This window comes from Mustela erminea, chromosome 3 (genome assembly GCF_009829155.1).
Source record: "Mustela erminea isolate mMusErm1 chromosome 3, mMusErm1.Pri, whole genome shotgun sequence".
Taxonomy (NCBI): domain Eukaryota; kingdom Metazoa; phylum Chordata; class Mammalia; order Carnivora; family Mustelidae; genus Mustela; species Mustela erminea.
Window position 1 is genome coordinate 125,027,628 of NC_045616.1, and position 21,837 is coordinate 125,049,464.

General features: G+C 42.7%; 1 protein-coding gene across 3 annotated transcripts in view; it reads left to right on the forward strand.

Moving 5' to 3' along the window:
- Positions 1 to 21,837, forward strand: part of ARL15 (ADP ribosylation factor like GTPase 15) — a 395,820-nt gene that overhangs the window by 121,646 nt on the left and 252,337 nt on the right. For all 3 annotated transcript variants that reach the window (XM_032337414.1, XM_032337417.1, XM_032337415.1), the window contains one exon: positions 17,606 to 17,750. In XM_032337414.1, coding sequence (XP_032193305.1) covers positions 17,606 to 17,750 — 145 coding nt within the window. The remainder of the gene's footprint in view (positions 1 to 17,605; positions 17,751 to 21,837) is intronic.

Sequence of the window (21,837 nt, forward strand, 5' to 3'; positions counted from 1 at the left end):
GTAGCGCATATCGCTAGATATGAAAAGGTAGATAATGCTTTTTTTCTTCCCCCTCCCATTGCCAGGTCAAAGATTTTTGTTAGAGTGAGACTAGAGAGAGATATTTCATTTTAGGTGGCTGGAAAGTACATCCAGCTGAAAACCATCAACCATTTAGACTACATGCTTCATTTGAGTTGTGTTTCTGGATTCAAGTCAAGTATGACAACTGAGAGTTTCATAACTTTTCTAACTTGCTTCAAAAATGTTTTGGGGCCAAAATAATTATGAGGTCTTTTCTGTCCTCTCCTGGTGAGGCCTTCTGAAGGTTATCAAGGTCACGACTATATTGCTGGGTCTCAGTGAGCCATCAGGAGTCTTAGGCTTACATCATCTCCTATCCTTGCTTATGTTCTCCTAGTCTTGACCTGTCATTTCTTGTTCAAGACAAACATCTCGTTGGGTCCACGTCTCAACAAAGAGAAACTAATAATGTGTTACCTATTTTGTCTGCCTTAGCAATGCTCAGGTTCTTTCATTGGAGTTACAATTTATAGACAATGGAGAGTAAGTTAGGATGGGGAAATACACTGTGGAAGGTTGAGTGGACAAGGAACAACAATGGAAAGTAATAGTGGGAATAATTCCAGTGAGGGACATTCACAGTCAGGATTCTACAGTGTTCACGGCCATTATCTCCCAGTGAACACTCAAATCCAGATGGTACTTTCTGTTTGGTGCTTTATTTGTGGTAGTATCATCAATTAGATCTCACCAACCATATCTCAAGCTGATTTTATAACCATAAATCTGAGCAACTATTAATAGAGCGATATGCGCTACTTCAGTGAATCAACAAGTTGATTCAGCAGCTGTGATGTGCTAGACACAGTACATATTTTGAAGTAGTTACAGTTCTTTCAATAAACAATGAAGGCGCTATTATAAAACAGTAGGGATAGAACATACGTATATTGAAGAAATATTTAAGAGGTAGAATCAACACAAGTGGGAGCCTTCATGAATTGTGAACAGTGTGAAAGAGAAAGGAGTAAGGATGTTTAAGTGGTTTCTAGCTTTAGATGGTGGGTTGGATGGTGCCCTACTAAAGTAGGACATACAGGAAGGAGGAACAAATGGGTGGGAGGATTAATGATGAATTTGAGTTTTTGAGTACCTAAGGGATAACTAGATACAGATGTCTAACAGGAAACAAAAACACTGGCTTGACTCTGCAGAAAAAGATTGAAGTCTATAGATAGAGTCTAGAAGTCCTCAATATAGTCGAAGCAATAATAATTGAGGGGAATGGCCCAGGTAAAACACCTCAAGTGAAAAAGAGCATATTTGGACTTAAATATACACCATGGATTTCCATTTCTACTATTGCCCTAAGATTATCAAGATCACCAACATCCTGCATATTCCCAAATATAATGGTCGTGTGATCTGATCTTAAGTTACTATTTAGAAACATTTATCTTAGTTGATCACCTTCTCCTTCCTCTTGTTAAAGCACTTACTTTCCTTGACTTTTATGACCCTGTTTTCTAGTTGCTTCGCACTCCCTCCACATACCAGACTGCTTGGTTTCCCCTCTTGTGGCCAACTTACGGAGGTTGGACAGCTCCAGGAGTCTGCCTAAGCCTTCCCCATCTTTGACATTTTCATGATATTAGTGTTGTAGTTCTAGAGTAGGACAAAACTTCCTAAGATAAAGGTGTAAGATATAACAAAACCAAGAAGATGTGATTGTAAGAGGATATATGTTTTATGTTCAAGGAAAAGATGTATAGAGTACAAAACTCCATTGACCTCAATCTAATGAGAGGTTAGGAAATAATCCAGTATGCTTGTAAGGGATCTTTGGAAACCATTCAACAAATCAGTTTAAAAATATTTATTGTTTGGGGAGGAACACCTGGGTGGCTTCGTTGGTTGAGACTCCCACTCTTGGTTTCGGCTCAGGTATGATGTTAGGGTCATGAGATTGAGCCCTGTGTTGAGCTCTGCGTTCAGCTCAGAGTATGTTTGGGTTTCTCTTTCCCTCTCCCTCTGTTTCTTCCCACCACTCAGGCATGCACTCTCTCTCAATATAGCACCCTGCAATATTGGCCTTAATGTGTCCTTAGAGCTAGATAGGAAGACATTAAAATGCAAAGAAATGCAACTCTAGTGAACTAATGAAATAATTTAGGTACAGGAGGAATGTTGCTGATGCAGATCTCAGGGAAGAATTGTGTGATATCAGCTTGACTCTGGGGTTCTTGCTCCTTAACAAAACCATTTTTAGGGCCTGGCATTTGCATTATAGGGACTTGGAAAAGAATTCTATACATGACTGATATTTCGTGGAAGAATCCAAATCATGACGTGCTGTCAGAACTTTAGAATTAGGTAAAGTAAAGTGAAGTAAATCAAATCAAACTTTAATTACTGGTATTTTCGTGGTAGGTTTGAAATAACATTTTAATTTTTGTAATTAAAAGATTTTTCCTATAATCATGATTTAATTGTGATTCTGATTAAAGGTATCAAATTGAGTAATTTAGACTTGTGATTTTGGCATGTTTTTGTATTCAGAATTGAAATGTTTGAGGACTTAAGGTCTACCAAGCTTTATGTTTGATTTATTGGTGTTACAAAGAATTTAGTACTTGGAAACAATTGTGTTAAGCAATTGAAGGGCTTTAAAAAGAAAAGTAACTATATTAAATTTACAAATACAAGTTAAAATTAAAGGGAATTTAATGAATTAAGTTTGTTAATGAGACCAAGTGTTAAAGTACAGTAATGGGATTTATAAGACAAAAGCATAAGGAACAGTGAAGTTTTTACATTTTGGCTTTAGTAATTTCAACATCACTTTGCAAAAGGAGTCATTTCCTACAAGAATACCATGAAAACTCACACTCCCCTCAGTATATACAGACTCTGTAGGTGACCTTATCCATGGCTTAAAAACTACCCAGATTTTTATTAACACTGACCCCTCTTCAGAACCTCAAACTAGTAGGCATCTCAAAGGTAACTAAAGCCAAATTCTTCCATTTCTTTCCCATCCAGTACCCCCAAACCTTAATTCCTTAGTTGTTAAAGCCAAAAAATCTTGGTGTCATTCTTGATTTCATTTGCTAAAAAGTTGCTGTCAGGGTCCTGGAATGGAAAAAAAATGGTTTATTCAAATTGGGTTATTTGAGGAGCTCTAACTAACGAGAATATACAAAGGTGTGGACAGTGTATGAAGAAACCCATCCGTAGTCCCACAGGAGCAAAGTAAGGGAAGCTTATGGGAATCCGGAGGCAGAGAGGGCTGAGTGGAGGGACTGGCTGACTGAAGCTGTGGGTCTCACCCTCAGGATGCAACCAGCCCCCACTGGCCTGGCGTGGAGGGAGCTGAGGGAATGAACATCCAATTTCATTCTTTCTCCCTTCTCTTACTGATGCCTCCACTCTGTGCAGTCTGACTGGAAGCCAGGGCTGGGGTGCTCAGCTGTGCAGTCCGTTTGGTCAGCCTGCGGGCCCAGGGAGCGTGACGGAGAGGGTGGAGGCAGGCCAGGGATGCACACACAGAAGGCACCAAGCACAGAGGCTAGTAAGGACTGAACTCTACTTTTCTTCGTGATTTATGACCCTCTATTTTTTTTTTTAAATAAGATTTTTTATGTATTTATTTGATAGAGATCACAAGCAGGCAGAGAGGCAGGAAGAGAGAGAGAGAGGAGGAAGCAGGCTCCCCGCTAAGCCTGGAGCCTGATGCGGGACTTGATCCCAGGACCCTGAGATTATGACCTGAGCCGAAGGCAGAGGCTTTAACCCACTGAGCCACCCAGGCATCCCATTTTTTTAACTACCCCCCACCAAGTATCATTACCCCCACCACACCTTAGGGTACCACTGTTTCCTGAAATACTCATCTAGTCCAGCAGAGGTCTAGAAGGGTAGCCAGACATTTTGTTCACTAATATGCTTTTTATAGCAAGGTAACTTGAATGTTAAGTTGTTAGAAATCATCTTAAACCCAAATGAACATATGTAAAGTGTAATTATTAGCCATTGACATTTTAGTATTGTGTGCTTTGTTTTCTGAATCTTCAGCCTTTTTGAAATCTTGTTAATTGTTGTAGTAAAATAAATATTGAGTCTTTTAATGAAAGTGTAGGCAATTCTCAAGCAGAGATCGAGGAGAGTATGAGAAGTGGAGGTTCCAACTGCCACAGAAGCATGTCCTGTATGAAGTCAAGTTACTTACCCTTTTGGCTCCTCTTGTCTTCCCATCCTTGGTCTGTGAACATTTGAAATCCCTACTTTAACCTGAATTGAAGGGGATTTAGAGTGTATCTTTTGCTACTATTTGATTCGATTTTATTGGATCTCTTTTTATTACCTCATTCACTTCTCATTTCTTTCAAAGAAGGGCTAGATATGGCTTACAATAAAAAAAACTAAGAAAACATATAAAATACATGATTTACCATTCTGTTATGTAGCATTTCAAAAATCCCATGGCTTAAGATTTCTTATCTTCTGTACTTTTTGGAGGGTGAATAGAAAGGTACAGATTTTAGGAAATTATAAATTACAGCAAATTAATAGGATTGCAGAGAGCTGTGGTGTTGTGTATACTTGATTTGGGAGTCTTCCTAGTTAAGAAAATCTCAGGGCAATTTTGTATTCCCTACCATATCTGCCTGTCACCAGATTACGCGACAGTGAGGTCTTACTTTAGTATATACAGACTTAGATAAGACTGAAATTCTTAGTTTCAGAGTTTGACGTAGCAGCGAACACTTGCATTTTTCTGGTGATGTCTTCCTCCCCTTGTGATTCCCAGATGAGCCCTGATCCTCTCAGATACATTCTAATGTACTCTTTCGCTGATGAATATTTTATCTCTGCCAACACTGTCTCTAATTTGTCCATGAACAATTCCCTTGAGGACCTTTGTATCCACTATTATTGTAATTATGAAATCGATTCTAACACTCGATCTGAAGAGCCGTGAATATAGCCTCTCCTGCTTATGGAGAGCCAGGGGAACTACAGAGTCCATTCAGGTGGAGTCATAATTCCTCACACAGATGCCATAAATTACTTCCACAGATTGACCAAATGAGACAAAATGTGTTAAAAACAAAAAACAAAACCAAAAACACATTTTATCAAATGCTTTTCCTTCCAACCTCCTTCTCCATATTGTTGGTTGTTCTTTAACATGCCTGTTTACTGCAGGCATTCAGATTTTATCCTTTTGGGAAAGCTGAATTTGTCAGCCAAAGACCATGGTTTTTAAGATTTTTAATTTTTTTTTTTTTTTTGCAAACCATAAATATGATTGCTCATTTTGTGTGTGTGTGTGTTCCAGATGAGTAGTTTTTTGTTGTAACAGTTGCTTCACGATTATGCTATGATTTGCAAGCCAGAAAAGGGAGACTGGAAGGATTATACATTAGACAAATATGTTGAACACCAGAATGATCTATTAAAGAACAAAAACAAAAAACGGCCCAGTCACACATCCTTAGGGGATTTGTGTTTCTAGTGACAAGCTATAGCACGGACAACTCCCTGATTAAATTTTTGTTTTTAACTAACAAAAGTTACGTGCAGCACACATCTCCAAGTCTGCCCTGTCCTATTTTCCACCAAGAGACTAAAGTGAAAGGGAAGTGAGAATATGCGAGTGTGGACATCAGAGGTGCCAGGCGTTAGCCTTCTGTACGTACCCAGCCAGCCCCCACCGTTGTATATGTAAGAACAGAGCGGTAAGACGATGGAGAGAGAGCAGAGAATGTGTGTAGGCTTAGGAGAGCTGTGAGTGCATACACGGGACATTAAGAGGGCAGATGTGTTCACGCAGGAAAATCCCAGCCAGATTTTCTCTTAGCTTCCATCCTGCCCTCTGCCTTGAGTCAGCTGGACTCTTCTTGGCCATTCCTAAGAGTCTGGCATATTCTTTCAGATTAAATCCGTGGAATTGGAAGATCAACAAATGCTGTTGTATTTTATGTTCTTTAAATGGTAATAATAGAAAAAGTCTGCTGTCTGTTGGGCCAAAGGACAAAATGTGTAGTTGGTATTGTTTTTGGCTGCCCTACAAATGAGTGCTCTATTTGTAGTCCCGCAGGAGCTTGGCGTCAGGGCTCCCTCCTTTTGTTGCTGGAGGTAGGGGACAGCCATTTTTGTTCTCTGCTCCCTGGCAGCCAGGACCCCAGCATGAAGCCAGGGTTCATCCATTTGGATGGTCCATCCCGATGCCCACTGGCACCTGGCTGGTGCAGTCAGAGGTCATCCTTACACCGCGGTGGACTTGGGTGCAGAGTGCCAACTAGTTAGTACAAATGGCGACTCCTAAACTAGTGCCATGTCACCATGGGCTGCCGTGGTTCTGGCTGTTCTTGAGCTTCTCATCCGTTCTGGGGATTATCCCTGTACGCTGACATTTACAACCAAACTCCTGTCTGGTATAAAAGAAAAAGGACACTCCTTTGAAAAAACCACTTAGGATGTTCAATTATCATATTTTCTTGGTAGCTTGAGAACTCCTTTGATGGGAGTTGGTGCTTATTTAACTCTCCCCCCCGCCACAAAAAAAAGAAAAGAAAAGTTGATCAGGTTGGATTATAGTAAGACCCCAGAAAAATAGGTCAGGACCACAGATCCCTCTGATAGCTTTGCCAGCCCGTTAAATGGAACCTGTATTGTTTATATAATTTATAGGGGGACATAATTTAAGGCATTTGTGCTGTATTCCAGGGAATTAAATAGAGCAAATAATGAAAATGTTTTTAATATAAAGTCCACGTGCTACTTTGAATATTCTGAGGGAACAGAAGATTGTTTTTGTTGGTATTTCATTTTTGATCAGTGAGGTGTGTGGTTGCTGACAGAAGCCTCGTGATACCTCCGATGACCTCAGGTGGTGAGCCTCTGTGAAGTTCGACAGTGGCCGGAAAGTGCCTCTTTAATGAGACACACCTTTAAATAACTCTCTCCGATTAATTCCAGCTTCAAAAGTGAGAAGATGGCTTGAACTACCACTGCTGCCAGCTCAGCTGCGGCTCTGAACTATCCAGCTGTGCCCTCCCCTCCTCCCTCCTCACCAGTGCAGACTCCGCAGTCAGAATCTGTCTGACACGTGGGATGATGTGTGAGGCGAGATCACGTCTCGTTCACTGTATTGGTTCTTCAGCGCTAGACTGTAGTGAACATTCATCTTTGTCAGCAGTTAACAGCAACGAGATTGGGGGATACACACGGGTTACAGAACCTTTACTCCCTATTACGCCTTTGTCTAGGTCCACATCCACATAGGAGATTCACATGCAGAGAGTTGGGTTAGCTGTTAAGATATACCAGTGAAGTTTAAAAGCTGTTTCATAGGAGTTTTCTCCTCTCAGGTGAAAAAAAAAATCCAGTGATGGTCCCACTATACATCATGTCGTGCTCCCTTTTAATGGCTGTTATAGCAAACCAAAGGACTGTCTACATGTCCTTAGTGACCACTGGCATTTGGTATATCATATATATATATATATATACACACACACACACACACACACACACACATAGAAAAATCATAACTTTGACCAAATGGATAATAAATCCAAACCCTGAATTAATTCCTTAATTATCTACCCTGAGAAGAATGCCGATTGGTCAGAAAAATCTGTTCCCTTTAGGAAAACAGCCCTAGGTGAGAAATCTCGTAAGTCATCATGGTAATAACACTAATGGAGCACTATTGAGAGCATTTGTACCTTGTACCACGTTGGCTGTGTGCACCAATCTGTGAGATGATCCTGTTTCTGAATTAGGAAACAGGTATCGGTGAAATAACTTCTCCAGATCCCAGTGCGACTCTGTTTTGGGCTTGTCTGACCATGCACTTAATAAAGCCGTGTACTTAATTAACCCTTGGGGAGCTTATCAGCCAAGTGGTGGATGCTGTGTCAGCCACTGAAGTTCCAAAGTTGAATTAGAAGTGGTGCCTACATTCAGGGCTCCAAATCTGGTCGGGTGGTGGGGGGGAGTATGGACTGGAAATGAACTTCACAAAATGAGAAGTGGTGGGACGGTGGAATAGAAAAGGTGCTAAGGGAGTTAAAGAAGATCATCTAAATCAGACCGTGGGCACAGAAGTCTTTCTGGGGGAAAAAAAGATCATGGAACTGAGTTTCGAAGGGTGACTAGGAGCCAGCTAGAGGAAGACCATGAGCATGATGTATGGGCAGAGGGCCAGGTCCTTGCACTTGGAGCATGAAAGAGACTGGAACAGGACCTGTGCACATATGGCTGCCATGGGGGTCATGAATATGGTGGAAAGTCATCTCCTATATATCATAAACTGAAAATACAATTTTAAATTTCGTGTCTTGAGCCCTGGTTTGAGTGCTTTACAGACATTACAACCATTATCTCATAGGATCCCTCGAGCAGCTGTTGGAGACCACAAATAAAGGTGAAGTCCAGATCATAAGGAGCCTCTCTGCTTAGATAAGGAGCTTGGACTTTATTCTGACAGTTCTAGATGGTCATGGAAAGATTTGAAATCTTGGGAATGACTTGATGTGTTTAAGAGGTCATGGTTAGCATTTTGGAGACTGTATCAGAGTCTGGTAAACCTGAGGTAAGGAGACCAGTTGTGAGAACAGACTGTTGTTATCTAGAAGATAGTGGAGATGTTTTGGACAAAGGCTTTAGGGCTGAGAAGAGCCCGGGGGATCTGAGAGACCGAGTGGGACAGAATTGGTGACTGATGGAATATGTAGGCCTCAGGTCCATCTTCGTGGAGCCCAAGATTGTTAAGTGAAAGAATGCTCTGTTTTTTCCTGAAATCTGGGGGTAGGATTTCCACTGTTAGGGGCTACCAGAAAGCCAACATGAGTTTGGTTTGTTTTGCTGTCTTCCGTTACAGTGCTCCCCAGCTCCAAAGCACCAAGAGCAGAGAGCATTTGCTTTGTTAGGATCTCTTCTAGGATTTTTTAGAGGATACTTAAATCCACCTGAAGGTCTACTTAGGGAGCCTAGCTCTTTTTAAATGTCTCCACTCCCTCACTCTTCCTAAGTATACAAAGTATAAGAAGATGCCTTTGGTAATGAATATTAAAACTGTTTATATATTTTTATCCCCCACTTCCCATTGTGAAATGTTGTGTTCAGATAGTGACCAAAAATGAGGTTTGATACTAAATGCATTAATCATTCATCTTTAGCTAAATTTGTATTTCTTGGCTCTTTAGGGGAAAAAAAAATACATGGTCTGAAATTGACTCAGGTGAAGCCCTACTTTGAGTACGTGTGTGAATATGCACATGAAGCTTGAATCTTATTATCCACAGTCATGCTGGGAATTTTCTGCTGATTTTATTGGATAATTCTGTTATTTTAAATATCGATAGAAATATTTCATCTAGCCATTATAAGAGAAGCATTACATAGTAAAAATAAGAGCTTTATCTTCCACTTAGCTGCCTTTTTGAGTTTTAGTTTAAAAAAAAAAAAATTTCAACCCCCTTGATCGGTTTTCAGTGTGAGAAGTCCTGAAATTGTGGAGAGCTAGGAATATAGGAATGTCTTGAATTAGAGTCTCTTTGAATCTGATTATCAGATGAAGGCCCTAACTTTTAAAACCGCACTTTTGGTTCATCGTGAGATGCTCGTACCAGGGCTGGTGAATGCCGCCCATCAGGGATGACCGATGCACAGGCTGGGAGCCACGTGGGTCCCTGGTCTAGCTCAGCGCAGCGGCACTCTCTTCCATTCAGGGTCTCAGATTGTCTGCTCCTCTGCAAAGCCGGGAGGCCAGTGTCTATAGCTGCTAAGCATGAAATCCCCTGCTTCTGTTTGTTTCTTTTGTTGCCACGAGTTAATAGGGACAGAGACAGGAGACAGCCCAGAACAAAGCAGAAATAATGGAGTATTTCACCCCAAAAAGGAATGTGGATTGAGAAATACAAAGGGTAAGGCAAAGACAGACTTAGTGTCCCAAGGCAGTGTGATGTATTGGCCAGAAGCCTCAGCCCTGGGACAATTCCGGGCCAAAGCCTTCATCAGTGAGCTTGGAGCAGCCCACATGGCCGAAAGGTTTGACCCATCTTCTGTAAAAACAATTTATTGTTTTTCCCAGTAGGGTCTTAAAGGGCCGCAGGATTTTTCACCTTGAAAAGTGGATTGCTCTGGTGACATGAGGAAGAGTCTTCTGTTGGGATCTGCCTGGTGGCCAGGGGCCTCGTCATGGTCTGCGCTGACTCCTTGCTCCTTCCTTCTGTTGCTATAGGTGCCACTTGAATGTCCCTTCTCTTCGCTTCTTTGCAAGATCCACTGGTTTATTCCAAGACATTGGGGCAGATTTGAAATTCATTTTCTTGAAGGTGGAAGGAAAGAATTAGCTGAGAGATGGCATGTTTATCATACATTGTCTCCTTCCTGTGTATTTCCGCACATCTCGGTTTATTCATGTATTTTCTCCATATGCTCCCCCAGTACAGTTTATTTGGGTTAGTATTTGCTGATGTATTTACTTTACTGGGGGTTAATTTACATATACCTGTATTTTAAGGGAAAAAATTGAGGACTGTTTAGAGCTTTTTCTCCCCCTTGCTACCGTGCTTAGAATCAGAAATCTCTGCAGCCTGCGTGGGCTTCTCTTAATAGACAAGCTTTGTCCTTGCCAGAGGACAAAAAATGGTTAAGTGAAAGCAGCAGACAGCAGGGCAGAGAAGCCAGCAGCTCTTCAGCCGCCCCCACCCCTTTTTCTCAGCCTATCCCCTCGCCTCCTTCCCTGCTCCCTAACTCAGCCCGGCAGGAAGCAGTTCCTCCAGCTCTACTGGGAGGAAGATGTGGGTCCTTGAGCCATAAACTTAACAGTGCAGGGAAGGAAGCAGTGTCAACGCTTCCTTCTCCTGCCAAGTGTCTGTTCTCTCATGTAGGCAGACTTCCTTAACGTGCTCTCATTGCCTCAAAACCATGGAAACACCCGTGTTCTGGGGCTCTGACCCTGGAGTCTGGCCTCGGTGGCACCAAGGCCGAGAGGACGTGAGTAGGTAGGTGCTCTAGAGCCAAGCAGCCCTGGTTGGAGCTCCACTCTGTCACTTCTGAGTCTGTCACATTGTTGTGTGTCTGTGTTCCCTCTATACTAGGTGCTGGTCATGTCTCCTCTGCATGGCACCCCCTCAGACTTTAGTGGCTTCCGGTCCTGGTTCCACTGAGGGCAAGTCATTTGCCACCTCTGGGCCTCGGTTTCCTTATCTGAAAATGGGAAGCACATAGTGCCCTTCTCAATGGGTTGTTCAAGGAGTAAGTGAATTAGTACATGCGTCACTTCTATTGGGTGCTGAGTAGTATTAGCGACATTTGGCCTTGTTTTTAAGTTTTGGGGGTACCTGTCCTTCCTCGTGTCTTTTCCAGAAGTTTAAGTAGCTTTATAAACCTTATGACCCATTTTGGTTGTAGCTTCCAAAGACAGACCCACATTTGACTATTATGGACTTAGAAAATATTTTATTTTAAATCCTACAATTTTAGATATTTAGATACTAAGTATTTTATTAATTGGACTTTTATTTTTATTTATTAAATGGTTACTGTTAGAAAATACTTCTAGAAGTTGACTTCCTTTTAAAAGCTGCTTCCATCGTGAGAGTGAGCATCAGAATGTACAGGTGACTTTTTGGTTTTAAAACCAGTCTAAGAAATAAATTTACTTTAGGTTACAGGCAAATTGTCTCTTGGTTTTAGATTCCAGCTAATTGGTGTTGCGTGCATCTGGCAAGTATTTATGGAGTACCGTGGCAGGCCCCGTCCTGGGACTCTACCGAAAGGCTTGGTTATTTGCTATTGGAAATCTCTGGTTTTGAGTTAGTGAGACCCGTATTTAAATACGGAGGAGATAGTGTGGAGTTCAGGCAGTGACTGTGTGGCCCTGGGGAACTCCCAGAGCTGCTGAAGAACATTTTCCAGCAACTATACAGAGCTTCAATCAAATTGAAATCACGCTTAGAATAAAATCATGTATTCATGATGAAAAACAGAACATCGATTGAAACAAATGCCATGTTCCCAAAGGCTAGGGATTCAGGGACATGGGATGGTAGGAAATCCCGGCAATGCAGGGCCATGGCGGGAGGGGGAGGATTTTGAGGCAGACCTGATCCAGAGTCGAGAAGTGGTAAGACGGGTCTGCTTCTCCGCTTTGCTGCCTGGCCAACCTTGGTAACTGTAAAATCAGACTTTATGAATCCAGGATGAATAGGTCTTTGGGTTGATGCATGTAATTCTGTCATCTACTAATTCTTACAATTAGGAAAAAACAAAACAAAGTACATGTGGCCTGATATTTACTGCAGCACCAGAAGTGTGTATAACAAACCAGGGAGTGAAAGAAGGGATTAATTCTCTATGGGAACTAGAGAAGACTTTCCAGAGGAGGTGTCCTGGGAATAGAACTTTGACTAGGAATTTGCCAAGTAGAAAGAGTGGGAAGAGCCTTCCCTTCCTCGGGCACATGGTCTGAGCCTGAAGTGCCCAGGCTGCTGGAGGAACTAGTGAGTGAGCGGGAGGGTAGGCGGGGCCATTAAGTGGGAGATGGAGAGGGAAACGAGATCTTGGGGAAGTGCTTACTGAGTGCTTGATAGTGCCAGTTTGTGAAGCCCTTATTCTCTGTGTACCTATCATGTCTGGTGCTCTCCCAGACCTAGCAAGACATCTGCCACTGTCCCCAATGGAAATGGGGACATTTAAAGGTCATCTTGCTGCCTTAGTGCTAGGTCACCCATCTGAGATGCAAGTTCTCATTTGAACTTCACAATTTAATCTTTGGCTTCCCCTTAACCCCAGTACACACGATCGTTCTCCTTTAAGCAAATATTGCTGAGGCTTTTGTTTGTCTTTTTAGTTAGTCCACCTTTCAGCTAAAGATTATATGATTTGTCCGAAGTCTGTGACACAGATTTCTGGTGATTCCGGTCTCTGCCCTCTCTCAAGACCTTGGCACACTGTGGTTTCCTCGTGTACAACATCAGTAGAACCTTATAGACCCACGCTAAGGGAAATATCCTGCAGCCCAGATACACTAGGTAGTTTTGAAAAGGAACAAGTCATAACAGACCCTGTGTGAAAAGACCTGTGAACTGAAGCAGTCTAGACAAGAGACCATGACCTTGGTTGCACACGCGTGCGCAACGCCCCCCACCACCCCCACCACCCCCACCACCCCCACCGCCATCCCGTAGTTATAACACAGACTCACCGTGTTCTCTAGTCCATGCTGCAAGTGAGGGCCTAGGATTGTGTGTCTTTAGTGTCTTGGGTTGGAGTGGAAGGGGACGGAGCCTGTGGAAGCCGCTGGTTTGGTGAAGGAAAGCACCAGCATGTGGGCTGCCAGACCCTTGCCCAAGGAAACTATCACCTAGGATACATTAGGATAAATAAGCATCCCGACGAATGGTTATTTATTTGTATGGTGCCTTTCTTGTAGCAAAATGCATTGAACTGATGCCTCAGAACATCCTCCTAAAGAAAGGAAGTGGCAGATAGTGTTAAAACGTTACTGGTTAATCATGGGGAAACTGAAGCATGGATAGGTTTATGGAGCCTGAACAGAGTCACACAATGCCTTAGTGTCTGGCCTGGGAATGAAGCCTGAGTTTGCCGCTCGCTGTCAGGACTGCCGACGGCATTGTGTTTAGCATTGTACAACAGTGAAAGGGGCTTACTTTTAACAATGCGAGAGCTGCTGTAGGAGACAGACACAATGAACTTTGGTACAGTATAGTCTAGAGGCCAAAATGAGTAATTTTAAGTAAATTGACTATGAGATCCAAAGCTTCATTAAGTTTTAAAATGAAAAACAAGTGAAGACTGTACAGTTTTTAGGAACTGACTCAAAAAAACATGAACATTCTTTTCCCATTTTGAAATAGAATATTTTTAAAAGCCTTATTTTGTTGGCTCAAAATCTGACACAATTCCTGCCAAGCATAGGATTTATTTATTTCAAATAAATATTCAAAGGTTCTGTGATTTATTTCAAAGATTCTGTCTTGTAATGATTGTCAATCTAACCTTTATGCCTTTTATCCTCCAAAATACCTGATTTCCATAGACTGTGTTTTTGGAGGTGGGGGGTGGGGGAAGGCTTTTGTTTTATTCAGATTTAAGTTTGGGTTCTTCCAGAACAGTTGAAAATACATAGCCTGGAATTCAGGAAAGAGACTGAGGGGGAGAGGAGAGATGTCCTATAAGGTGTCTTAAACATCACTGTGGAGAATCTAGAGAAAGATGAAACACATGTGTGGATTACAGCATCACTGCTAAATGGCTTTTCATGTCCAAAATGCCTTAGCAACCTAGAGAAAATTAACAGGTGATCTTAGATATTAATGAGTTTGGCCATAAATACTTTTATATTTGGATTTTTTAAAAAGATTTTATTTATTTATTTGATAGAGAGAGATCACAAGTAGACGGAGAGGCAGGCAGAGAGAGAGAGAGGGAAGCAGGCTCCCTGCTGAACAGAGAGCCCGATGCGGGACTCGATCCCAGGACCTGAGATCATGACCTGAGCCGAAGGCAGTGGCTTAACCCACTGAGCCACCCAGGCGCCCCCTATATTCGGGTTTTAAAAAGAGCATGAAGGTGAAATTTGGAATTTCAAAGTATATTGAGTAATACCGGTATGTGAACAACATAAACAGGGCAATACAGCAGTCACCTACAATTTTGTTTTCTATTTAAGATTTGATTGTTTGGACCAGGTTAGTTGTGTCAGTCTCCCTCCAGGAGATGGACTGAGGGAATTCTGGGGGAGGAGCTGAACAAGAAAGGGACAGTCGGGAGCAGGAATAGGGTCTCTCCCTTTTTCCCTAGTGAAGATCAAAGTAGCCCAATGAAAGAAACCACAGTGTGATTAGTGGTGTTGCCTGACGTAGTTGAACGTGGCAGAACTCTCCCAAGAGAATAGCTGCTAGCCGGTGGTCCTATTTGGGGGAGCACATGTATCTGTGCGTGTACATGCACATGCATATATACATCTGCTTCTTCGAAAAACTCATCACTAATCCAGGAGACTCAGGGATAGAGTTTGCAGAAAGTCCCACTATCAACCAACCTTCATGGGAATCCAGGATATGATGCGTTGGCATCTAGGGTGCTCTTCAGAGTTGTGGTCATTAATCTTGTAGGAGAAGGGATAATTGAACTCAAGTTTAATGCCAAAGAACAGCAACTAAAATGAGAGAGCAGGAGGGGTTGCTGTATACACGCAGACTGAAGTAATTAGGGCTCCTCAGTCTTGAAAAGACGGAGCGGAAATAGGATTAGAGTTTAATAAATTTGTGAAGAATATGGATTAGATGATCACAGAATTGTTTACCAGAAGTAGGCAGAGCCTCTTAAAAGCTGAGAAGTGAACTGAGGACAAAAAAAGGTCTATTATACCGGGAAAGTAGACCCTGTACGGCGAAATTACTCTTGAGAACTGAACTAACTTCTGGCATTGAAGGGAAGTGAAAGGGTCAAGGTTTACTCTTATTTTGATACTATTTTCTTGAAATATGAGGCGTTCAGGAGAGACCAGATGAAGCTTCCTAGTAGTTTTTACATTTTCTTTTTTCTTCAGTGAAATGTCAGTGTCGTGGGTTCTTCATTCAACATTTATTCATTGAAGGTAGATTCTATGCTGTCTTCTGCTAAGCCCTGGGGACACTGGGATGAATATGGAAAGAGATGGTTTAGTGGTAAATAGGAAACTGTAGTGTCAAATGATGACTTGACAGATGTGTTGGGAGACCTTGACACAAATTGCTAACATTCTCCAAGGATCTGACCATGTGCCCCTGGAGAACGGTGCTGAAGCTGGGATCTGAAAGCTGGCGAGTTCACTCAGCCAAGAGCTAGGGGAAGAGGGAATGGCATCTGGGAGTGCCTGGAGTTACGTGTAGAGTACCTGTGTGACTGGGGGCAGAGTAGAGGGAGGAGTGAGTGGAAAGGGATGGCAGAAGGGGCTGGGCAAAGACGGGAGGGTGGGGGTTGGTGGAGCAGATTATTCAGATTTTGGAAGACCCTGTAGATCATAAGGGTTTGGACCCTAGAACAGTGGGAGCTCCCTGCAGGGGGTTAAACAGACAAGATCAGATTTTGTTTTTACAAACCTTCATGATGGCCACCATGGAGAACAGAGAGGGCAAGAGTGAGTATATGGGGACCAGCAGGAGAGTGTTGATGTTGTCCAGATGATGGTGGCTTGGACTGCAGAGAAGCGGACAAGTTCTAGAGCTATTTCAGAGGAGGTATGGACTTGCTGACCAACTAGGTAGGAAAAAGAGAAGAGAAAACTAGTCAAGCTTGACTTATGAAACAGCCAGTTAGGCCTCAGATTTTATCTGAATGAGAATTAGCACAGACTTTTTATAGGTCTCTTCTCTCAGGATCTCCAGATGATCTACCAGTCTGTAGGTCTCCCTCCCTCTCCTTCTGTTTCTCTCCTGAACGATTGAGGACCTGAATATTTCAGGCTCTGTAAGTCGGCAGAGAATTGGCCCCTAATAAATGAATGTAAAGTAGGCAGAAAGATCGCAAACTACCTAATTTCTGGTCTCCTAAATCTCCCTCCCTTTAATAACTCTTGGAGAGCAAACAGGTTCTTGCCATGCCCAGACTGCACAACGGTTCATAGCCCCCTGAGGTCAGCTGACCTGAAAGAGAATTTGGCATGGCTCAAGATAGCAGTAATATATACAGGGACTCCAGTGACTGTTGTGTGAAGGCTTTTTATTTTCAGATACCAGAGTTGAAAAGCGAATACAAAGAATTTTGCTGTGACTCTCCGTTTCACTGGTCATTATTAACATTGTATCGTGTTGGCCTTATCCACTCCTCACCATATAGAACTGAGGATAGACACAGATTTAGAAGTTTTCTTAAAAAAGAAAAGAAAAGAAAAGAAAAGAAATTTTCTTAACCTATTAGTCATGGGCATCAAGACCCTTCATCTCTAAATACTTGATTAGTGTGTGTTTTCTCAGAACAAGGATTTTCCTTTTATAAAGCCCAGTACAGTGATTAAATTCAGGAAACATGACCGCAGGGCGCAGTGTTGTCTAGTATGTGTCTCCAGTCGGCCCTCACCTGTTGTCCGAGTGTGACTTCTGCCATTTTCCTCCGCCTGTTGCTCTGGTCCGATTCAGAAGGCATTGCATTTGGTTATCCTGTTTCTAGTCTTCTCTAACCTAGAACAGTTCCTCAGCATTTCTTTGATTTTTAAGACACTGAGATATTAGAGAATGGGCCAGCTATCTTGTGGAATGCTCCTCAGAGTGTCTCGTGCTTAGATTGCGGCTGTGCATTTTTGGTGGGGAAGCTGAGCAAGGATGTCATGCCCCTCGCAGGGTCCCTGTTGGCAGCAGCAGGGGAGCCGTGAGGTCCACATAGGTCTTGTTCCTGGGGATGGTAACTTTGATCACCTGGTTAGGTGGTGTCTTCTGGGTTTCTCCATCCTGAAGTTACCTTTCCAACTTACAGTGAATAGGTTATTTAATTACTTCTTCATACTTAGTCATTGTAAATGTTACTAAGCTTTGTGTCCAGTCTTATTTAAAAGAGCCCCATTTCCCCCCTCTCTTGGCAGTGTTTTAGAGCACTCTGCTGCAAGGGACCACCGCCTGCACGACCTGAATATGACCTGGTTTGCATAGGCCTCACGGGCTCTGGCAAGACCAGTCTGTTGTCAAAGCTCTGCAGTGAAAGCGCCGAGAACGTCGTGTCGACCACAGGTGGGTACTGTGCAGGGTTCTACCACTTTCTATTTCTTACCCCCAAAATGTTCTAGGCTCCTATGCTGTTTGCGGGACCCCTCCCTTCTGTTTGTGGTTAATGTTTCAGTCAGTTTATTTATGTTTGGGTGTTCTCTTTTTCAAAATAGAGTGTGGAGGGTTTAGTGGCATTAAATATCTGTACCCTGTATCTCTCTAGTTGGATATTTCAGTGCCACTGGACAAGTCAGGCTCAGGAGAATATTAGTACAAACTAATGGTGAAACTTGGAGTTCTAGTACTGTAACAAAATAGCTTCATCTCAGGCTCACTGAGCACTAGTCTCCCTGGAGGAGCCACTCTGGCCTGCTCGTGTCGGTCATACACTCCCTCAACAGTTCAGCTCAGGGGTTAAATCTTGCTTCCTCAGAGCTCCCATCTGGAGGAGAGTCAGTGCAGGAACCATTGACCAGGTTATGTTGTTTCTAGATAAGGCCAAGAAGTCAGTCTAGGCAGTGGTTCTCAATCAGGAGAGACTTCGCGTTGTCACAGCTAAGGGAGGCGGCTACTGGCTTCTGTTGGGTGGGTGCCAGGGACGCTGCCAGACGTCCCACAGTGAGCAAGAGAGGCCGTCGCCACAAGGAAGAGGGAGTGAGAGCGCACTTAGTGGCTCTTTGGATTTGGAAGGTGAGCAGGAACGAAGCCAAAGATGGCTCCAGTCCTGCTTTAGGAGATAGGTGAGTGGTGGAATCATTAACTAGGATTTCCTATCAAGTAGAAAAAGTACTGATGACCAAGAAGAGCCTTACCGCTGTTAGGATAAGGATTTGCCATCAAGTAAGTTAGGTTTTTAGAGCTCTTCAGATTTTAGAATTGTAGATGAGAAACTGTGGACTTGCAAATCAATAGAGACATAGCGTCATTGAAGGATGAAGAAAAGAATAAGGGGTTCATGCTAATTGGTGAACCAACAGAGGGTGAGCAGAGCTCAAGATGGACCATGTAAAGCCATTTCCAGTTTCCTTTTCCCTAAGACAGAACTGAGCACTCCTCCTCCACTCTATATCGTCCGTATTTCTGTCACTGAGTGCCTGCTACACTGCTGTCTGCATTTCTGTCCCTCAGCCTGAGGTGTGAGCTTCTAAGGGCAGAGATAGCACAGACGTAGCATAGAGTTTGGGCATAGCTCCAGATTTTTTTGAGAGCATAAGAGGCAATAGTAACTTGAATTCTGTTTTTGCATAAAGTATCATACTTCTGTGAGCCTTAAAATGGCCTTGCATGGCAGGTAAGTTCTCCCTCCCCACCCCCTCGCCCCAGATTCTGTCTTTAAGTCATCTCAGGCTCAAAGGTATGGTGACGTGGCTATCGTTACACAGCTTGTGATAGAGGTAGGGGGCGAGTTCAAGTCCAGGTGAAGTTTAGTGGTACCTAAGGCTTAGGATTTGCGATGAGAATAGTACTTGCTGATTGTTGGTAAAGTTATGGATATTTTTGGAGAAATGGGTTATGAAATGATGCAAGCCTTACTAATTTGGTAATTCTTTTCAAACAAAATACCTTTCCTTACAATGTGTGAAAGTAATAAAAAATGTACTCTTTTTCACTTACTAGAGGCATAAATCAGAAACACTATTGCTAGAAAAAGCAGTTTTGAATTGTAATGTAAAAAAAATTATCTGTAAATAATACTGTAATTTTTTGTAAATTGTAAGTTTTATATCTTTATTAAATTTTTAATGTGTTCCTTTACTGGAACTAATAGTATCATTGTGTGCTAGTTGATTTTTCTGTTGCGTTAGAAGTGAAGTTGCCTGACATTTTGGATATCAAGTGTCTATGAGTTGTCATTCTTCTGAACCAGGTACAGTGACTTTTTGGAGGCCTTTTTGAAGGTCTCTGACCACAAGAAGTTTACAGTCAGGTTAGAAAGATAAGTTTCCTTTTCTTTTCTTTTCTTTTAAGATTTTATTTATTATTTGACAGAGAAAGAGAGAGAGAGAGAAAGAAAGATCACAAGTAGGCAGAGAGGCAGGCAGAGAAAGAGGGGGAAGCAGGCTCCCTGCTGAGCAGAGAGCCCAATGCAGGGCTTGATCCCAGGACCCTGGGACCATGACCTGAGCTGAAGGCAGAGGCTTAACCCACTGAGCCATCTGGGCGCCCTGAAAGATAAGTTTTCTAGTGACAAACAGTTGATACTTGGTGCATGTTTAATATTAATATAGGACAGGTGCTAGGACAGCATGATATGTGCTGTACTTGATGATAAACACGAGAAAGCTAAAAAGGACCATCCATTTCTGATGTGAGAAGTTGAAGAAGGCATAGAGGATGTTACATTTGGGAAGGGCCTCGTGATGACGAGTACCTGAGCAGAGGGGAATGGAGTGAGGAGAGGAGGGAGTAGGAAGCATTCAGAGAACAGAGATCTTATAGGGTTGAGGCCGGGGATACAGAGGTTAGGGTGTGTTGTGACCTGACCCTGAAGGAGCTTCCGAGAGAGGCCTGCAGCATGGAGAGCAGATCCAGTAGGGACTGTAATTGTGGGGATAGAAGGTTAGGGGCAGGTATGATGGATTCCGTAACAGTGACAGTCGCATTGCATCATATAGAGGAAGAGACGAGATCAGAGTCAAGTGGGCCTTCAGTTTCTAGCCTAGTGACTGAGTGAATTATAAAAAGTAGGAAGAACATGACAGGCAATTTGAAGATAAATGATGAATTTGGCTTTGGACATGCTAATTTTGAGGTATTGGCAGTGATCCAAATGCCAACAGATGAGCTGACTAGAGAAAGTTTGGATCTGGATTTGAGAGACAACTGAATTGTGGGTTTTGGAGATGGTTGAGGGATGATGGGTGGTAGAAGAAAGAAGGGTGCTAAGTAAGCCACAACTGTGTTTCATTCCTTCTTCCCGTATTAGTTGAATACCTATTACATGACTGCCACTGATTAGGCACTGAGCATGCATTAACAGACAGACATTGGAGCTTACATTCTAGCGTCTGCATTAGGCAGGGAATCTAAGCCAGGCTGTTCTCTATGGTATCATACAGTCAAATACGAGTAAGAGGCCAAAAGAACCAGAGTTAAATAATCATCAGTCTTAAGTCTGAGAAAGGGCTATAGGGTGTGGTGACATTACAGTCATTAGTGAACAATTTCAGCGCAGCGTATTAGAGTCCAAACCGGCCCGAGCGATGAGGGAGTGGTGTACAAGTGGAGGAAATTATAGTGTATAAACTGTCCTTTTCACTCTTTGGCCCTTTTAGCTAAGACTGAACATAGACTATTCTTTCAAGAAGTCAGACAGCAGTAGAGGAAGCAGTATTCTGGAAATCTGTTTTTACAACGATAGGTGCTATGGGGACATGCTAGTTGGGGAGGGGCTTGAGGGACAGACAAAATAGGAAACCAATTTCATGAAAACAAATACAAAACAACAAAGCATGGTCATCCCTGAGAGATGAGAAATAAATGAGCTGAGCCCTGGATTTGCCCCAGCTTGCTGCCTTGAGTTTCTTGGCCATGGCATACTTCCAGGGGGAACTGAGGTGGGATTCAGTGGACTCCCTGCATTGAGATGGAGCAAGAGTTGGGGAGACCAGGGCAGCTAGGGTTCATGGGAGACAGTAATGGAGAGGAAAGAGTTATACAGAGAGAGAACCCTGGAGATCTACAGAGGGTCTCCCTTGAGTATCCAAGGTACCCTGTGGTTAGCCATGTTCACACAAGGCTAAAAGTTGTGGCTATTCCCACTAGCCAGGTTAGTTAAGTCATACTTCACAAGGTACTGGGCAGAGCTCTCAAGAGGGTCTTGCCTTAGTAATCAGCCCAAAGCTGAGCAGTGCTCTAGACTCACCTAGGAAATCGTATGAACAAAACAAAAATCTCAAACAGTTTCCTACTAACTTTAATGCATCCTAGAACATAGCTATAGGAGATTTACAGAAAACAAAATTACCCAGCACTTAGGGCAGAATTCAAGTGTTGGACATTAAAATATTACCAGCCATGAAAAAGACAGGAAAACATGATTTATAATGAAAAGAAGAATCAATTGAATCTGACTCAGAACTGACCCAAAGGAATTCTCAAAGAAAGACTT